The sequence below is a fragment of the Microcaecilia unicolor genome, chromosome 4, assembly GCF_901765095.1.
Source record: "Microcaecilia unicolor chromosome 4, aMicUni1.1, whole genome shotgun sequence".
In the NCBI taxonomy this organism is placed as follows: domain Eukaryota; kingdom Metazoa; phylum Chordata; class Amphibia; order Gymnophiona; family Siphonopidae; genus Microcaecilia; species Microcaecilia unicolor.
This window is the reverse complement of record NC_044034.1, coordinates 231383780-231402643: the sequence shown is the minus strand read 5'-3', so window position 1 is coordinate 231402643 and position 18864 is coordinate 231383780. Positions and strand designations below refer to the sequence as shown.

General features: G+C 42.8%; 1 protein-coding gene across 1 annotated transcript in view; it reads right to left on the bottom strand.

Annotated features, from left to right (window-relative positions):
• HERC2 (HECT and RLD domain containing E3 ubiquitin protein ligase 2) overlaps nt 1-18864 on the bottom strand; it is a 921269-nt gene that overhangs the window by 668250 nt on the left and 234155 nt on the right. The window contains 5 exon segments of the mRNA XM_030201308.1: nt 86-213; nt 300-432; nt 4710-4924; nt 11576-11726; nt 12602-12705. Of these exon segments, the coding sequence (XP_030057168.1) occupies nt 86-213; nt 300-432; nt 4710-4924; nt 11576-11726; nt 12602-12705 (731 nt within the window).

Here is an 18864-nt window from a genome sequence, read left to right as displayed (position 1 = left end):
TTGATTTAAGCATTTACATTTAAGAATTTTATTCCCCATAATCACAAAATATGGTAGTAAAGTAAATAACTTGTTGAATGAATACCTTAATTAGAGAGCATTTTGCTTGGTAGACAACACGACATACATCTATTACAGACTTGGGCAATGTTTTGTGCTTAGCTTGATCAACTCCAAGGGCACCATGATGAACAAGAGATAACGCCACATGACCTAAAAAAGGTTAATTAATATTCAGATTGTACTTTTAAAAACCAATAAATGGCTTTAGATCAGTCAAAAATTGCATTATTTGATACCTAAATCTTCATGCTTTAGCAAGCAACACAGTAGCAGACGTCCAACTTCTTCCACAGGATGTTCCGGGGGAAATGTAATTGGTGTTGTCAGGTGGCTCTGCTTGCAGTATCGTTCAATTTGACATAAAAATTCCTTGAAACAAAGTCAAACCATCAGCAGTAGCAATAAAAAACCCTCCAAGATAAACAGTGACCCAAGGTCAAAATATACTTATTATCAAGCCACTTCTAAAGTTCTCAGGTAAAACAGATAAATGTTGCTTTCTTATTCAACAAGGAAGTAATATTATAGAGGATGTTTTTCACAAGATATGCTTCTATAAACATATAAAAAGCAGGCTGCTTATATATTACCTCATTGTGGTGCAATTAGATGTGTAAACAATTTTAGAGAAGGCATGTTGGGGGGGGGGGGGAACAGTGGATGGTATAAACAGATGAAATAATGATTTACATTTATATTTTATAAAGTACATATTAATATATATGCCTGCTCCCAAGCAGGACTAATGACCACAGCTTCAATCTATTTATATAAATTTCTCAGGCAACTGCCCAAAATACTTGTTCCAGGAGACTTGTACAAAAGAGCATAAAACAAAAAAATAAATGTAAAATACCAATCAATCAAAAATCTGAAACAACCACAGCTCATAACGCACCAAACTATAACAAACAAAAACAGTATAAAACAGTAAAATCAATCAAAATTCTTCCTGAAACAACCAAGTCTTAACATAATTTACAAAAATCTAAGGGGGCCTTTTTACTAAGCCGCGTAGGCACCTATGCACGCGCCAATTCGGAACTACCACCCGGCTACACGTGGCCTGGGCTGTAATTTCATTTTTTATGCATGTCCAGAACGCGCACCGGAAAATTTCTGGTGTACGGCGCTAACCGGGCGGTAATCGGCTGTGTACAAGCGCTGACGATTACCATCCGGTTAACGCGTGAGACTTTACCGCTAAGTCAATGGGTGGCAGTAAGGTCTCAGGCCCAAAATGGACACGTGCAAATTTTTATTTTGCCGCACATCCATTTTTGGCCAAAAAAAGACCTTTTTTGCAGGTGAGATGAAAAATGGACCTGCGTGCGTCCAATACACGCATCTACACCAGCGCAGGCCATTTTTCAGTGCACCTTAAGTAAAAGGACCCCTAAATACACTAGTCCTAACTATAAACTCTTTCAGCACATTATTCAAAATTTTAGGAGCATAACTAGAAAAAGCCCTATTAAAGGTCTCAGCATAACACAACTCTGAGATCCTCAAAGGATGCAATAAACAATCTTGGAATGAGTAAGGTATACACCTAGACTCATAAAGTATTATCTTTATTCTCAAAGCAGGGGGGTTACCCTACCCCCCCCCCCCCCCCCCCCGCCAAAAAAAAAAAAAAAAAACATAAAATCTTAGGCTTCACATGAAAAATCACTGGTAGCCAATGCAACATATTCAAATCAAGGGTTACACAATCATTGAACATCAATCCAAAAATATCTTACAGGCAATATTCTGAACACACTGTAACCTCCAACTTCTTATACAAACCCATCTAACAAGATGTTAGAGTAATCCTAGCCAAACCCTTCCTACATAAATATGACAGCTTTGCTGCCTACCAACTTGTTCCAGTGTTATGGACTGTCTTATCAACTCGTTTCAGAGCTGTGGACTGCTTCTCTGCTTTGTTTCTACACTGTTGCCAGTTCCTCCAACATCAGAGCTGAAGGGGAGGAGTTTCAGGGTGAGGGCTTGCTGATATCATCATCTCCCACCCCTATTTCTTCCTTGTAAGATGCCGGATGCGGCTCGCAGCCAACAGCTTGGGTAAAGTGCAAGCAGAATGCGAGAGACCCTTAGTGAGCCCCTTGGAGAGCCATTTAAATTGTTGGGATATTAAGTCAGTTAATTCAAAGTTTCTTAGGAACTTTGTCCCAAAGATTAAGGTTTTTTTGTTTTTTTTAGTTTGCTAATTTTTTAATTTGGTTTGAGTCTAGAGTTTGATTGTGTAAAGTTATTGAATAAATCTGGAGACTACTGGCTTATAGGTATGCTATTTTTACTTTATTTTTAGTTTATTAATGTGTTATTTCATTATTTATGATGGATTGGTATAAGTTTGTATTTCTGTTGCTGGTGTTATTTATTGAGATGTTTCAAGTAACTTCAGTTCAGGTTGCTGGGAGGTAGCATATTCCAGTGCATATTGGTCCTAGCAGACATTTTAGAGATAATTTAATAATATCTAGTAGATATGGAAATTTAATTGACTGCTCAGCTCATATACAAGGGAGTATGCCAAGCATTTATTCCTGGAGAGGCAATCATTAACCATCTCCTAGACGAAGTGGGGTTGCTAGTGCTCGGAATTTAATTAATACTGCTACTACATATACTGAACCAATGACATTTCCTCCAATTCCAATTTTTTATACAAATACTAGATCAGTAGTTAAAGTTGTATTAATTTGTGATTTTTTTTTTAGAATTGAATCAACCGGGCTTCTTAATTAACTGAAACATGGCTATCCTTGCAAGAAGATCCTAGATTGCAGGACTTATGTCCCCCAGATTATAAGATTATTCATGTCCCTGGGCAGGATAAATGAGAGGGTGGTATTATTATATTAAAATGTTTTTTTAAGCTTAAAATTCTTGATAGTTACAATTCTCAATATTTGGAGATTTTGTCGTATGTTGTTTCTGATAATTCTTTTAAGGATTTGCAATGTTTTACTGTGTTTTTGTCTCCCTTGGAAGTGGAGGTTAGCAAGAGATAACTTTATGGATTTTCTTAGCAAACGTACATTGGCATATGAGAATAGTTTGTTGGTAGAAGATATAAATTTGCATTTAGAGCAAATATCAGATTTTAAGGTATTAGACATTGGATTTCCTGTCATCTCTGGGATTTACTTGTGCAAGGTGTTCTCATGAAATGGGCCCTTATTAAACTCAGTGGCTCATTCATGTTCACAAAATTCCTTTATTTCAAACATTTTATGTGACCGGTTTCCCTGGTCTGACCATTACCTCTTTGAACTAACTTTAAATTGGAAAGATTATCAGACATTGCCTAATCTACATTTTAAACAGAGGGTTAGTTCTAGAGGTGAAATTGATTCATTGGAATTCGGAAAAAGAAAGTGGACAATGTATTGTATGATGGTGTTAGTAAGGTAAGGATTGAGGAATGGAAACAATCTTCCAAGAGTGTGCTTGATGAGATGGCCCCTTTGAGAGTGAAGAGTAAGACTGTTAGAAAATCTCATAGATGATTCACTAAGGAATTACTTTTGTTAAAAAAGGAATAAAGGAGGTTGGAAAAGTGTTGGAAAAAAAAATCCTACAATGGAAAATAAGATACTTTGGAGATAAAATATTTGGGGAATATAAACAGTCTCTGATCGCAACTAAAAGATTATTTCTCAAAACTAATTTAACCAGAAGAATTAGATTTTTCCAAACTTTTCAACCATGTACATTCACTTACATCCGTTACAGACAGTATGGAGAGTTATGATGCCCCTTCTGCATCCACATTGGCACCTGGGCCGGTGGTAGTCCCGAAAGAGCGAGCAGTAAGCCCATGTTGGGCTTACCACTGCTCTGTAAAAGGGCCCCTTAGTACGGCAACAGTCCTTATCTCACTACAGCTCAGAAGATGTTAAGACTAGAATCAATGCTCAGGAGAAGAGGAAATAAACCACTGTCTCCATAAACTGTGTCCGCCTGCCTGAAGTGCACTGCACCCACTAAAACTGCTCCAGGGACCTGCATACTGCTGTGATGGAGCTGGGTATGACCATCTGAGGCTGGCAAACAATTTTTTTTTTTTTTTTTAGGGTGGGAGGGGGTTGGTGACCACTGGAGGAGTAAGGGGAGGTCACCCTGATTCCCTTCGGTGGTCATCTGGTCAGTTTGGGCACCATTTCTGAGGCTTGGTCATGAAAAAAAAATGGACCAAGTAAAGTTGACCAAATGCTCGTCAGGGACGCCCTTCTTTTTTCCATTATCGGCCGAGGACGCCCATCTCTTAAGCACGCCCCAGTTCCGCCTTCGCTACACCTCCAACACGCCCCCAGGAACTTTGGTTGTCCCCGCAATGGACTGCAGTTGAGGGCGCCCAAAATCGGCTTTCGATTATGCCGATTTGGGTGACCCTCAGAGAAGGACGCCCATCTCCCGATTTGTGTCGGAAGATGGGCGCCCTTCTCTTTCGAAAATGCCCGTGTCACATTTTGTTTGCAGCACAAATTTGGTGTTTTTCCCATGAAACATGCTAACCTTTGTTAAAATATATTATTAACCTAAGAGACCTCATAGCTAAGTACAATATTTTATATAAACAGCAATTGTTATTTGTAAACCACAGATCAACGCTTTGACATAAGTAATCATACCTTTACAGTATGATCTTGAATGTTGTTGTCAGCAATAGCTTGCAGGAAATGTTGGGAATGATCACTTAAGGTCAGTCGGTATGAATATAATTTGGATTTGTTTGGAGTTGTGTTACCAGGTGAAACGCAATGGTCTTCATCTTTTTCCTCATTATAGCTATAATGAATCTGACTCATTTGCAAACCTCCAGAGAAAATAGACGACTTCAGCCATTCTAGTGAGGAATGAAGAGAACATGCAGAGTTAACAATAACAAAAATGAAGTCACCTACAGGGGGATGATCAGAAGCAAACGCTGGCACTAGAGGCGGTTAGCGCCATACTAGCACCAGCTTTGCTACCGCTCCATGATCAGTGTCCCCGAGCGTGTGAAACAATGCACTCGAGGGCTCTGAATGCAAATGCATGCAAAACAGGACTAAACATATTCATCCCCAAAGATCAGCGACCAGTGCGCCAAACATTGGGTCGCTGGCTGTGGCAAACCCTACGCCAGCTCCGAGCTGGCGTTAGGGCTTGCAGACCTAGCAGGCCCTCATTCCCTTGAACAAAGCAGGCCCCCATTCCCCCCAACAAAGCAAACCTGAAGACCCCCCCCCCCCCCCCCCAGCGCCAGGGGGCTGGAGGTCTTGCGGACCTCCGGTCCTCCCGACAATCCCCCCCCCCCCCCCAGGTTCAGGGAGGGCTGGAGATCCGGTGGGTCTCCAGCACCCCCCCAACTCCCCTCAACATTTCCCAAACAGTCCCTGGTGGCCCAGTGGGCGACCAACCGCCCTCCCTCCCCCCTACCTTGTCGGTCGGAGGAGGGAGGTATCCTGCCTCCTTCTTTTTCCTTTGATGCCGCAAAATGGCGACGCCCAGCCCTGCCTAGTGTATCCTGGGATGCTTTATCCCTTATATGGTGTGAAGCCCTGCGCCGCCATTTTGCAGTGTCGAAGGAAGAGGGAGGCAGGCAGGCTACTTCCCTCCTCCAACCCGCAAGGTAGGGGGGGATTGATCACTGGACCACCAGGGACCCTTTGCTGGGGGGTTAGGGGGGCTGGAGACCCACCGGATCCCCAGCCCTCCCTGAACCTGGGGGGGGGGGGGGGGTGGTCAACCACTGGGCCACCAGGGACTGTTTGGGAAATGTTGAGGGAAGTTGGCAGGGGCTAGAGAACCACCGGATCTCCAGCCTTCCCTGAACATGGGGCGGGGGGGGGGGGGGGGGGGGATCATCGGGGGGGACCGGAGGTCCTCTGGACCTCCAGCCCCCATTGCTCGTGGCAGGGGTAGTTGGGGCCTGGTGGTCCCATGGACCTCCAGCCCCTATGTTTCAGAGGTTTGGGCTTTTGACAGCCCCGACCTGTCAAACAAGTGCGGGAGGATTGTGCTGAGCGCATGCTCAGGCACAATTCTCCCGCACTTCTACCCCATGATCAGAGATAATTGCATGCTTAAATTTGCATGCAATTATCTCTGATCACAGGTCTAATAACGCCCCGTGCTGTTCCAGCCCTATTTTTGGAGCGCTGTTTGGAACAGCGCGGGGCTTTTGATCATCAGTGTGCTAGAGCAGTTTACCAATAGATTTTGAACCAGAGAAAAAGCAGGAACTGGGTATCTGCATTTTATTTTAGCAATATTACAAGGATTATAATCTCTTTGCTATCTGAATATGAGGACTGTGTTCTTTTAAAAGGTGAAAAAATGGTAAAAGCCCAAAATGTTACAGTTTGTTGTGTCATTCACAGTACACATTAATGGCAATTCTATAAACTGGTGTCTCATTTTAGGCCCCATAAAGAGGAACTCTTAGAACCAATTCTATAACAGCTTAAGGGGGTACTTAAGCTGTTATAGAATACTAGTGAAAAGCAGCATTGACATGCCTACTTACAACAGGTCGACGGCAGGCATAAGTGGGTGCGCTCAAGTGTATCATGCAATGCATGCAACTGAAAGTATTCTATAAGTTTAATGTGTCGCTTGGCAACATACCCATGACAAGTACATGCTCTGCCCATGTGTACATCACCTTGATAGTTGTACGCTAAGCCATTTAGACACACTGTTTATAGAATAGTGCCTAATAGTTACATGCATAACTGCTAATTAGTCAATCACACTTGTAAGGACTAATATTCTGTAAACTAAGTGCCAGTTTATAGAATCGTCTTTATTCTTATTCAATAGAACGTGATACTGATTAAACGACAACCTGAAATGGGAAAACAAACAATCAAAAAACCTGGAGACACACCAAAAATGTTTTCCAATGAACACCTACTCAATGAACATTGTTGTTATTCCAGCAGGCAACAAAACTTGGTAAGCTAAAATTTCTAAGCACAGGTTGCTAACACCTTTACAACAATGTAAATTATTACTTCAACAGACACTAACAAAATAGTTGCAGTCAAAAGGGTTTGTGCATCTTGTCCCTGTCCCATATTCCCATCACCCTCCCCAACTATCCCTCACGTTACTGCTTTTTTCTATTTCCTTCTCTCAATTATTTTCCCTCTTTCTATGATGGATCTCAGTCTCCTCTTCTTCCCCCTTTTTTTTTTGCCACTTCTACCCTGCTGTCCTGCACCCCCACCCCCTGTCCCCTGCCTTCCCTTTCTAACCTCAATAGCTGAATATAATCTATGTGAAAGGTATGGATTTCTGGGCATATATATTCTATTACTGGCATAAATTCCACCCAAGAAGCTCCTACAATAAGGGGGCTCAATCAAGAAGGGGGTCATGTGCCACAGTGCAGCAAAGATTACTTATTTTTACTAGAGAAAGCCAAAAGGGGGCAATGTACCAAGTTATTCAAAAATCAGTCTTGTCTGCTACACTTTCTCTCTACTTTGGGGGAACTGAATGGGTGATGAGAAGAAGGGGTAAGGGAGGGATAAATCTTTCCCCCCTCCCCATTACTGCCATGGGAGCCCTCATTTGAACTTACACCATTGTATCTGTCAATCTACTCCACCACAGGGATTTCTAGTCCTGTTCTACAGAAGCAGGTCTGTGACAGGATGTGCATACGGAACTCAACTACCACCGACATACACTACAGCATATTATAACACAGGAGATCCTTGGAAGTAACTTGAATGAGGGAACTTCTGTCTTCATCCCCAAATGTTTTACAAATCTATGTAAAGTCACAGATACATATATAGCTCTACCACCATGAACCTTGATATGACCCTAAAGAGACAAAACTAAACTTCTGAGTGAATTTGTGAAAATAATTTTAAACTATGCAGAATTTTATTTGTAATGTTTTGCACAGAATTCCTCCATTATAAGGCATGAAATCCAAGTCTTTTCACCTCACAGGCACCAACCTCCTCAGTTCCCTCTCTCATGCCGAATGCAGCTCTCTCTCTAACTCCCAGCAAAACTCTTAATGATTTTTCCCACAAGCAATACACCCACCTCTCATTTTTCCTCTCCCAGGCACACATCCTCACCTCTCATACTTTCTCCTCCGTGACCCAGCTATCATTGTATCTTTCCACCAACCCTCTCCCATGGCACACTTAGGTTTGCTTCCCCTCCCTCCCCAAAAGTGGCAAACTTTCAGCTTGCTGCTCCCATCCCTGTGGCACAATCTCAACTTGCTCTGCCCCCTCCTCAATCCCCATGGTGCACACTCATCTTGCTCTGCCCTCCCAACCCCCATGGCGCACACTCACCTTGCTATGTCCCCACCCAATCCCCATGGTACACACTCACGTTGTTATGTCCCCCCCCCCAATCCCCAACAGTGCACACTAACCTTGTTCTCCTTCTCCCCCAGTGGCAAACCCTGACCTTGCTCTAACCACCATCCCCAAATCTCATAGCACACACATGCCTTTCTCTTCCTCCAATTCTCCATTGCACACACACCTTTGTTCTGGCCCCTTCGCATTCTCAACCACAGGCAGCAGCTGCTCTGCTCAATCCCTCTTCCCCTCCCCTGTTGAGCTCACAAGGCAAGAAAAAGAGGAAGTGCACCAATGCATATTGGGTCACTTTCTCCTCTTGTGCCAACTTATTCATGACTATTTATGTGAATCAAGGGGCTGGATTGGAGGAGTAGCCTAATGGTTAGTGCAGTCGGCTAAGAACCTGGGGAACTGGTTTAATTCCTACTGCAACTCCTTGAAACCCTGGGCAAGTCACTGCTCCAGGTATAAGTTTAGCCTGTGAGCCCACTAGGGAAAGAGGAAGTATATGTGACTGTTCTCTTGTGCTTGACTGCTTAAATATTTTTAATTTAAATGCTTTACTTTTTGTCTATTAGATTGTAAGCTCTTTGAGCAGGGACTGTCTTTCTTCTGTGTCTGTACAGCGCTGCGTACACTTTGTAGCGCTCTAGAAATGTTAAATAGTAGTAGTAGTAGTAGTAGTAAAAAGGGGCTAGTAAAGGAAGGGGGGGGTTGAAAGGCCCCCCCAGATAGTTCGCTGCCGCCCCCTCCCCCCCCCCCCAGAGTCCCCTCTGCCACCCCTCCACCCGGGCCGGGTACCTGGCTTCACTATTCAAACTGCCAGAACGCAGCACACAGCTCATCTGAGCTGCCGTCGGCCTTCCTTCTTCTCTGCGTGTGTTCCGCCCTCATGTGACGTAACGTCGGCGAGGGCGGGACACAGGCAGGTAAGGAAGGCCAACGGCAGCTCAGATGAGCTGTGTGCTGCGTTCCGGTGGTTTGAATAGTGAAGCCAGGTACCGAGCCGGGTGGAGGGTGGGTGGCGGCGGCGGTTCCCTCACTCACAGGTGCGCAGGTTCCCTCTCTGTCACGCCCTCGTCATCACTTATTGACGCGGGGGCGGGACAGAGAGGGTCTCTACTGCGGGTTTGCGAGTGAGTACGCCTCTTGCCATTTATGTTTGATTTATATCTAGAAACTGTTTTGTTTGTACCACAGAAAGGTGGTATATCAAATCCATGATCCTTTACCCTTTAACTCAGGTGTTCATACTTAGTTTTCAATCCAAAATTCTAACAAGGATCTTAGACTCAGTACCATAAAGGAACCCTAATACCTGCAAGGGTCAGGGAAATCAAAGTAATTCAGCATTTCAACACCCTATCCAAAAAATTTACCAGACAATATTCAAAGTGAGTTAACTGGCAGGAAACAACTGCCAACCAGTTAACTTGCTTGGTCGCAACTATATGGTCATTTTCAGCATTAATTAACCAGTCATACTCACTAAAAATGATTGGTTATTGCCAAATTTAAAGCCAGTTATGTCAGGAGCCTTCTGATGATGGAATCCAGTTAGGTCCTGATAGTCAGACATAACAGGCCAGGTTTAGTGCATAAATATCCTATCTTTATGTGCTAACCCACTGCCACAAGGAATGAACTTTAGGAATATTACAATAGATGCAGAACTAGTAATCTCTGTCAGATGGGAGGTTGGAGGGAGGGATCCATGACCTTTATTGCACAGGGGACAAGATCACTGTCAGTCTGGCCATGTAATTTTCCATCTGTTTAAATTAGCAAAGAAATAATGATACACTAAAATTTACAGAAATTAGTTTTTTTCAGGGTTTTTTTTAACTTTGTACCATGCATAGGTTGTGTCAATTTCTGTTCACTTTGAAATTCAGAGAAAAATACAATTTCACCTTCTGGTGTCAAGTTGTGTGCAGAGCTGTAGGATATAAGACCTCTATATAGGTATGCACTATTCCAACTGTTGAACATGCTTCATAACAGCCAACTCAAGCTATATGAATAAACAATGGCAAAGTTTATACCACTGTTGCCAGTCATTACTGATTATGCACCAGCCCACACTTAAATCTCAGAGTGACACTTCCTGGCTGCATATCTCACAGTTCGAGAGACCATATATTTACCATATAGTAAATAGCACAGGAGAGAGACTTAGGTTAGCTGAGGAAAGGCTGCTTGGGTAGAGAGAGAGAGAGAAAGACAAGAGAAAAACAGAAGGGATAAAGGCAACAGAAGAGGGGAAAGGGCCAGAGGCTAGGATGCACACTTATAAAGTTTCTAGTGGAATCATGCCCGTTTCCTCAACAATGAAATGGGCCCTAGGTAGGCTGTCCTGTAAGCTTTTTTTTTTCTCTCTCCCCTGCCCTCCATGTCCAGCGATTCTTCCGTCCCCTCCACGTCCAGCGATTCTCCTCTTCCCTGCCCTCCCATCTGTGTCCCGCGATTCTCTCCTCTACTGTCCTTCCATCCCATCCATGTCCATCAATTCTCCTCTGCCCTGCCTTCCCCTCCCCTTCTTCCTCACTCCCTCGATGTCCCGCGATTCTCTCCTCCCTCCCCTTGATTTGTACCTGAACGTTCTCTGCTGTCTGCCGCTGGCTTCCGTTCCGTTCGTAACATCCCTCCTGACGTCAGCTCGCCTCCAGCGTTCCCTTCCCTCTCATTGTTCTGCCCTCTGATGTCATTACGTTTTGACGCGAGGGCGGGGCAAAGAGTAGGAATGGATATTACGAACCCAGGCATCCAGACGTAGAATGTTGGAGGTGCAAATTATTACATAGGATGTGCACTACAGTAGTACATACCTGCAGACCTACATAACAGATCAGAGAACACTGCCTCCATGTTCAGTTCACTGCCTACTTATTCCTACCATGTGTCTGTTTGTATGTTAGGTTTTATATAATACAACTATGTATGTTCTTTTGTAAACCACTTAGTCAATTAAGTGGTATATAAGTTTTTAAAAGAAAGAAAAAAATGTACATTGTTCAGTTTTTTTTAATTTTTTATTTATTTCATTAGCTTCACCAGATGAATACCCAACACCTCTGTTACTAATTATCTAAAAAGATAACATATCCTACTTTATTACACAATATACTACAACCGACATTATTTTATAGAGAGAGAATAAGTAAGCTTACTGGCGTATTCAATCTCAACAGGGAACAGAGGTGTGCTCAACGCAAGATACGATGCATGTAGCCCTAGGAGGAGGCCCAAATTCCTTTCTACATCTATGAGAGGTGAAGACAGACTGCTGAAATCTGGTGTTGTAATCACTTCCTGATCAGGCTAAACAGAAGAAATAAAAAATGTAAAGAATTATAATTCACATATCAACAAAGAGTTCCAGAAAGTTAAGGTATAATTCAGATAACATAATTATCCATAAGTGACACAAACTGATTTTCTAATTTCTTTCATATTTTTAAAAATATTGAATTACAATTATGAAAGATGCATAAATGGGTTGTTACCATGGTCACCATGTATTTAATATAAGCACACACATTTCTTTTAAAAATCAATGTTACCACTAAAAAGCTCATGTTAACAACAGAATAGCTCATATAATTCTTTCCAACCTCCTTATCTGGGGGCCAGTATGGAATGATACTCAAACATTCTGTTTCAGAAAGATTAATAAATCCACGTGTGACCACTTATCATCCCATTAGATGTCACTGCCAACAGATTTCAAAGGACAGATTTTACAGTTTAAGCACAAGGTGCTACTGTACCAGTCAACAGATATCACCATGCTTTTCTACTACTACTTGTGAATTAGATATCTAGCAATTGATATTTTGAACCCCCATTAAGTTGGAAAGAATAAAATGAACCAACATACTTCCACTTTAGTTCTATTTTCTTGTTCACTGGCATCTTAGCAATTGTCTGTGATGTAAGATAAGAAGATACCAAACCTTTTCACAGTGCTGCAAATAAGATTAAATGCAGTAGAAAACCCATCTGGCTAGTGGCCAGTATATTACTCAGATATCCTTTACCTGCACCCATAAAAAAGAAAACAGCTCATATGATTGTTGCTACCTAGGGATTTTAACCATCATCTTCAGTAATCCAGAGAAAGTTATCAAAAGTTATAGATATACACATAATAATGAGATTAAACTAAAAGCAAAAATATACTGCACATATTTTACCTCAATATACTGGCCAACACAAAAAGCGTGCATGGACTCTCTAGTATCCTCAAACTGCAAAGCAGCTTCCAAAGCAACAACGGGTTCCTCCCCAGCAAATTGAGCTAAGAAAAATATAAAAAGAAAAAGTACAGCTGAGAAAAATGTACACTAGCATCACTTATTTACAGCAGCAAAACAATCTGATCTTCCAAGGAGCTCTAATAGGCGTGGCACATTGAGCCAGTTTTGGGTATTACATCTTTTGGTTTTTGGATATTACATCTTTTTTTTTTTTTTTTTTTACTTTATTTTCTTTTAGTAAAACAGAATTATGCAACAGTTCTTTACTGGCTTTCCCTTGAAAATTCATGATTTTAATATAGAATACTAATACAAAGTTTCCTCACATATAATTACAACTTATCATACTACCATTGTTTAACTGAAATCAGACTTTTCTTAACCAATATAAAGGTATAAATCAAAGAATTCTGTATTATCTAGAGACACAAAAAAGTATAAAGTGGGAACATTAAAAGCCTAGAAAAGGGCTGATCAAGTCAAGACATTTATAATTAACAGAGGGGGACATTTACTAAAGCTTAGCTCGAGTTATCTGCAGCAGGGCCCAAGCTTAGCTCAAGTTATCTGCAGCAGCGCCTATTTTATTTCTATGGGCCCTGCTGCAGATAACTCGAGCTAAGCTTTAGTAAAAGACCTCCAGAGTGTTTTACAAAATGCTTGCAGAAATAAAAATAAGCAGGAAACAAATCTAAGTGCTGGCACATATAGCACAAGAACTATTTTAGGAATAAACATTCCAAAAAAAAAAAAAAAGGAATGGCATCACTCGGAGCCCTGCACATATAAAAGAATGTTACTTACATATAACTGATGTTCTCAGAGGTCAGTAGAACAAATCCTCATTCATGGTCATGTCACCAATTAAGCCCAGCATGGGAAACCATATTCCACCTTACAATTTCTAGAAGCTTTTGAGCCGGCTCTTGCCACATGCTACTGTCGAACAGTAACCTCAGTCTAATTCAAGCGTAACATTACTCACCTGCTACAGGTAATTAACTTCATTTTCTCCAAGTGCAAGCGGGACAATAAATACTCACACAAGATTTCCTAGCTACAGGCTACAAAATGCAACAGTCACTTTTTTTAGAAGCAATAAGCCATATAAATATTTTTGTTCTCTCTCTTTATTTTTAAAGAAGGCGTAGCCTGGAAGAACTAGGGAGAAGCTGGATTCTAAACCCACATCGATTCTGGAGGAGAGTCTGATCAAACCTACTGGCTTGTGAAAACACCTGGTTCTAGACAATAATACAAGAGAAAAGTAAAGCAAAGTCCCTGTTGCAGCTCTGACCATCTCCTTCTATGGAGGACATCTGACATCGAGCCACATGATGATCCTATACAGTCAAGTCCGTCTGGGCATAAGTAAAGGAAATGCAGTCCATTAGCCAATAGCAAAGCATGTGTTTGCCGAAAACAGCTCCCATCCTGGTTGGGACAAAAAAAACTGGGTAGATTTTCTATTGGCTTTATTCTGCTCCATATAGAAGGCCAAAGCTCTCTTGCAGTTCAAAGTGTGCAGTACACTTTTCCATTTGTGGGCATGAGATTTAGGAAAAAGGTTGATAAGACTATTGACTGGTTAAGATGAAATCTGGATACTACCCACTGTAGAAAAATCAAGTATAAGGTGGATTTATTATTAGAATCTGGAGCTCACTTACCCTGCAAGCTTAAATTACTGCCACAAAAAATTTTTAAAGATGGAGGAAATGACGTCACTGATGAAGATGGAAGCACAGCTGTCTCACTCCAATGTTCAACTGAGTAAACTGGTGGCTTTCTTGGGCATCCCTGAGTTTGCCACAGTGCAAGGAGCGGGAGTAAAGTGCTTTTGTTTTTAATATTGATTGCTTCGCGGAAGTGCCAGTTGGAAATCAAGACTTGCGCAGGTCCTGGGGCTCAGCCAGCGGTGCAGCTTGAGGATAAGATGGTGCGAATCAAGCCATCGTCAATTGGTATATGACACAAAAAGTAGCACATAAGAGCATATCTTGTTGGGCAGACTGGATGGACCGTGCAGGTCTTTTTCTGCCGTCATTTACTATGTTACTATGTTACACCCCATCAGCAAAGGAGCTGTCAGTCTTGCGGAGGAGATATGAACGTGGTTTCAGGACATAAAATTCAACCTTACCTCAGTGCGAGCTGCAGACTTCAACTGAAGAGCTCCGGAGGGATAAGTACATAAGTATTTCCATACTGGGAAAGACCAAAAGTCCATCAAACCCAGCATCCTGTTTCCAACAGTGGTCAAACCAGGTCACAAATGCCTGGCAAAATCCCAAGAAAGTACAAAACATTCTATACTGCTCATCCCAGAAATAGTGAATTTTCCCCAAGTCCATTTAATAATGGTCTATGGACTTTTCCTTTAGGAAGCCGCCCAAACCTTTTTTAAACTTCGCTAAGCTAACCGCATTTACCACATTCTCTGGCAACGAATTCCAGAGTTTAATTGCACGTTAAGTGAAGAAAACTTTTCTCCGATTCGTTTTAAATTTACTACATTGTAGCTTCATCACATACCCCCCAGTCCTAGTATTTTTGGAAAGTGTAAACAGATGCTTCACATCTACCCGTTCCACTCCACTCATTATTTTATAGACCTCTATCATATCTCCCCTCAGTCGCCTTTTCTCCAAGCTGAAGAGCCCTAGCCGCTTTAGCCTTTCCTCATAGGGAAGTCGTCCCATCCCCTTTATCATTTTCGTTGCCCTTCTCTGAACCTTTTCTAATTCCACTATATCTTTTTCGAAATGTGGTGACCAGAATTGAACACAATATTCAAGGTGCGGTCGCACAATGGTGTGATACAAAGGCATTGTAACATCCTCATTTTTGTTTTCCATTCCTTTCCTAATGATACCTAACATTCTATTTGCTTTCTTAGCTGCAGCAGCACACTGAGTAGAAGGTTTCAACATATCATCAATGACGACACCTAGATCCCTTTCTTGGTCTGTGACTCTTAATGTGGAACCTTGCATGACGTAGCTATAATTCGGGTTCCTCTTTCCCACATGCATCACTTTGCACTTGCTCACATTAAACATCATCTGCCATTTAGATGCCCAGTCTCCCAGTCTTGTAAGGTCCTCTTGTAATTTTCAATAACTTTGTGTCATCGGCAAATTTAATTACCTCACTATTTACTCCCATCTCTAGGTCATTTATAAATATGTTAAAAAGCAGCGGTCCCAGCACAGACCCCTGGGGAACCCCACTAACTATCCTTCTCCATTGAGAATACTGACCATTTAACCCTATTCTCTGTTTTCTATCTTTTAACCAGTTTTTAATCCACAATAGAACACTACCTCATATCCCATGGCTCTTCAATTTCCTCCAGAGTCTTTCACTAAGGTCCACATCCCAACAGCTCATCCATTCAGGAACCACTTGACACTCAGAGGATTAAAAGTAACTCAAACATTTATTTAACTGTTTAACTGATGGTTTCACTGCATTGACCTTCATATAGGTGATCACAAGCAATAGTACATTTCTGGGTTAATACATGTGCACAACCCATAAACTTGTCCTGCAGTCTAATTGGAGCCCAGAAAAATTTCACTCTCCTGATGTACTTCAATACCATTCGGGCTAGACTCCTTGTAACTGTCAGGGATATTGGCAAGTGCATGGAAGAGCCAGAGACCCTGCTGGAAGCCCACATGGAGGACACTGCTGAGGAGCACACGTGCTTGAAGCTGCTGGAGAGGGCAAACGAGAAGTCTCTCGTGAAGCTAAAGGATCTTGAGAACAGATCCTAGCAGTGCAACTTGCGCTTCCAGGGGATCTCTGAAACTGTGGTGGACTCGCAATGTCTGGTAACTGTGCTGTGCTACTGTGAGATGCTGGTCTGGATAGGGATCTCAAGGGCTTATTGTTGGATCGGGCACACTGCACAGCTGGACCTTGAGATCGAAACCTCCCATGAGATATTGTGGCCTGCTTCTACAAGTCTGAGGATAAACAGTAACTGTTACAGGCAGCACAGCAACGGGCAGGAAAGGGTCATGAAGGAAGTTGAGCTTGAAATATATCTGGACCTATCAGCAGCCATGCTGCGATGATGACAGGCATAGATGATTTATTTGCCAAATTCTATAAAACCTATTCTTCTCATTTCATTTTAATTTATTGGTTCTTATACCCCACATTATCCAAAGAATAGTTCGGGTCAATGTGGCTTACATAAAACAATTGATAACAATTAAGGTGAAATTAGATCTTACCTGCTAATTTTCTTTCCTCTAGACCCTCCAGACCGGTCAAGACGCGTGGGTTATGTCCTCCTACCAGCAGAGGGAGACTGAGAAAACACTAAGCTTTTGAAGCCTGTATATATAACCTGTGCAGAACCTCCACTAGCCAGTATAACCCTGACAAAGCAGAGAAACAAAAAACACTAACAACAACTAGCAACCCTGTACGTGGTCACAGTAAACTGCAAAAACAAGAAACATCTTCCGCTTGCTCTTACAGAAACATGTTCCTTTGCCTTTGATAAAACAGTTGGGCTTCTACAGGTGGACTATCAAAGAAGAGCCCCACCAGTCCCGGACTCCTATCACAAAACAGAAATAAACAGTCTGCAATTAGAGAAACAACAATCTATAGCAGCCAAGAATTATCCAACAAACACACCTCCTGGCCTCCAATACAGACAGGGCGGGCTCTTGACCGGTCTGGAGGGTCTAGAGGAAAGAAAATTAGCAGGTAAGATCTAATTTCACCTTCCTCAGCGACCCTCCAGACCGGTCAAGACGCGTGGGACGTACCAGAGCAGTAACTAACTTACGGGAGGGACCTACTAAGGCCAGAGGTCAAAACTGCTGCCCCAAAGTGCACCTCGTCCTTTGCATGCACAGGAATCCTATAATGCTTCACAAAGGAATGCAACGAAAACCAAACCGCAGCCCGACAAATATCTAACAGAGAAATCATACTATTCTCCGCCCACGAGGCTGCCATTCCCCTAGTGGAATGAGCAGACTAGCCCCTAGGCACCACAGGACCCTTCACCAAGTAAGCAGATGCAACCGCCTCCTTCAACCACCGTGCTATGGTCACCTTAGGAGCCGCTGCACCCTTCTTTGGGCCACCATGAAGAACGAACAAACGGTCAGAGGCTCTGAAGTCCTGAGTTCCAGAGAGATAACAACTCAAAACTCTCCTGACATCCAGCTTGGCAATACCACGCTGCTCCGAATCTCCAGCCATATCACCCAACACTGGCAGAGAGATGACCTGATTAACATGGAACTCGGAAACCACCTTGGGCAAAAAAGGAAAGCACCGTCCGCAACGAAACCTTTCCCTCAGAAAGGACAAAAATGGTTCCCTACAAGACAAAGCCTGAAGCTCTGAAACACTCCGTGCTGAAGTAATCGCCACCAACAAGACCGTCTTTAAAGATAAATCCTTACAAGATGCCGATACCAGAGGCACAAACGGAGGCCTGATCAAAGCATCCAAAACTAGCTTCAAATCCCACGGAGGCACCATCCGTCACTGAGGCGCACTACCTCAGGCACAGACGCGAAGGACTTTCACTGAAGCTTCCCACGAAAACATGACAAAGCTGCCACCTGAACCTTCAGTGTAGACAAGGCCAGACCCCTATCAACACCATCGTGCAAAAATTCCAAAACTTCCGCCACCGAAGAGCGAAACGGCCGAACTCGATGGTCTTCACACCAGTGCTCAAAGATTCTCCAAACCCGGACATACGCCAAGGAAGTGGATCGTCTATGGCAACTCAACATCGTAGCAAAGCCACTGGACGAAAGCCCCTTCTTCTTCAACTTGTGCCGCTCAAGAGCCAAGCCATAAGCGAAAACCGAGCCGGATCCGGCATGATTATCGGGCCTTGACACAGAACTGATCCCAACAAAGGCAGGGCCGCCGCCCCTGCCAACCGCACCAGGTCTCCGTACCATGGTCGACGCTGCCAATCCGGAGCTACCAGAATCACCCGACCGAAGTGATGTTCGATGCGCTATATTACTCGACCGACTAACAGCCACGGAGGAAACACATACAGTCACTCCCGAGGCCAAGGCAACAGAAGAGCGTCGATTCCCTCCGCTCAAGGGTCTCTTCAGCGACTGAAAAAAAAAAAAAAAAAATCTCTGAACTTGCGCATAGCGAGCCGTTGCCCTAAGATCACCGAAAGTCCCCAGACC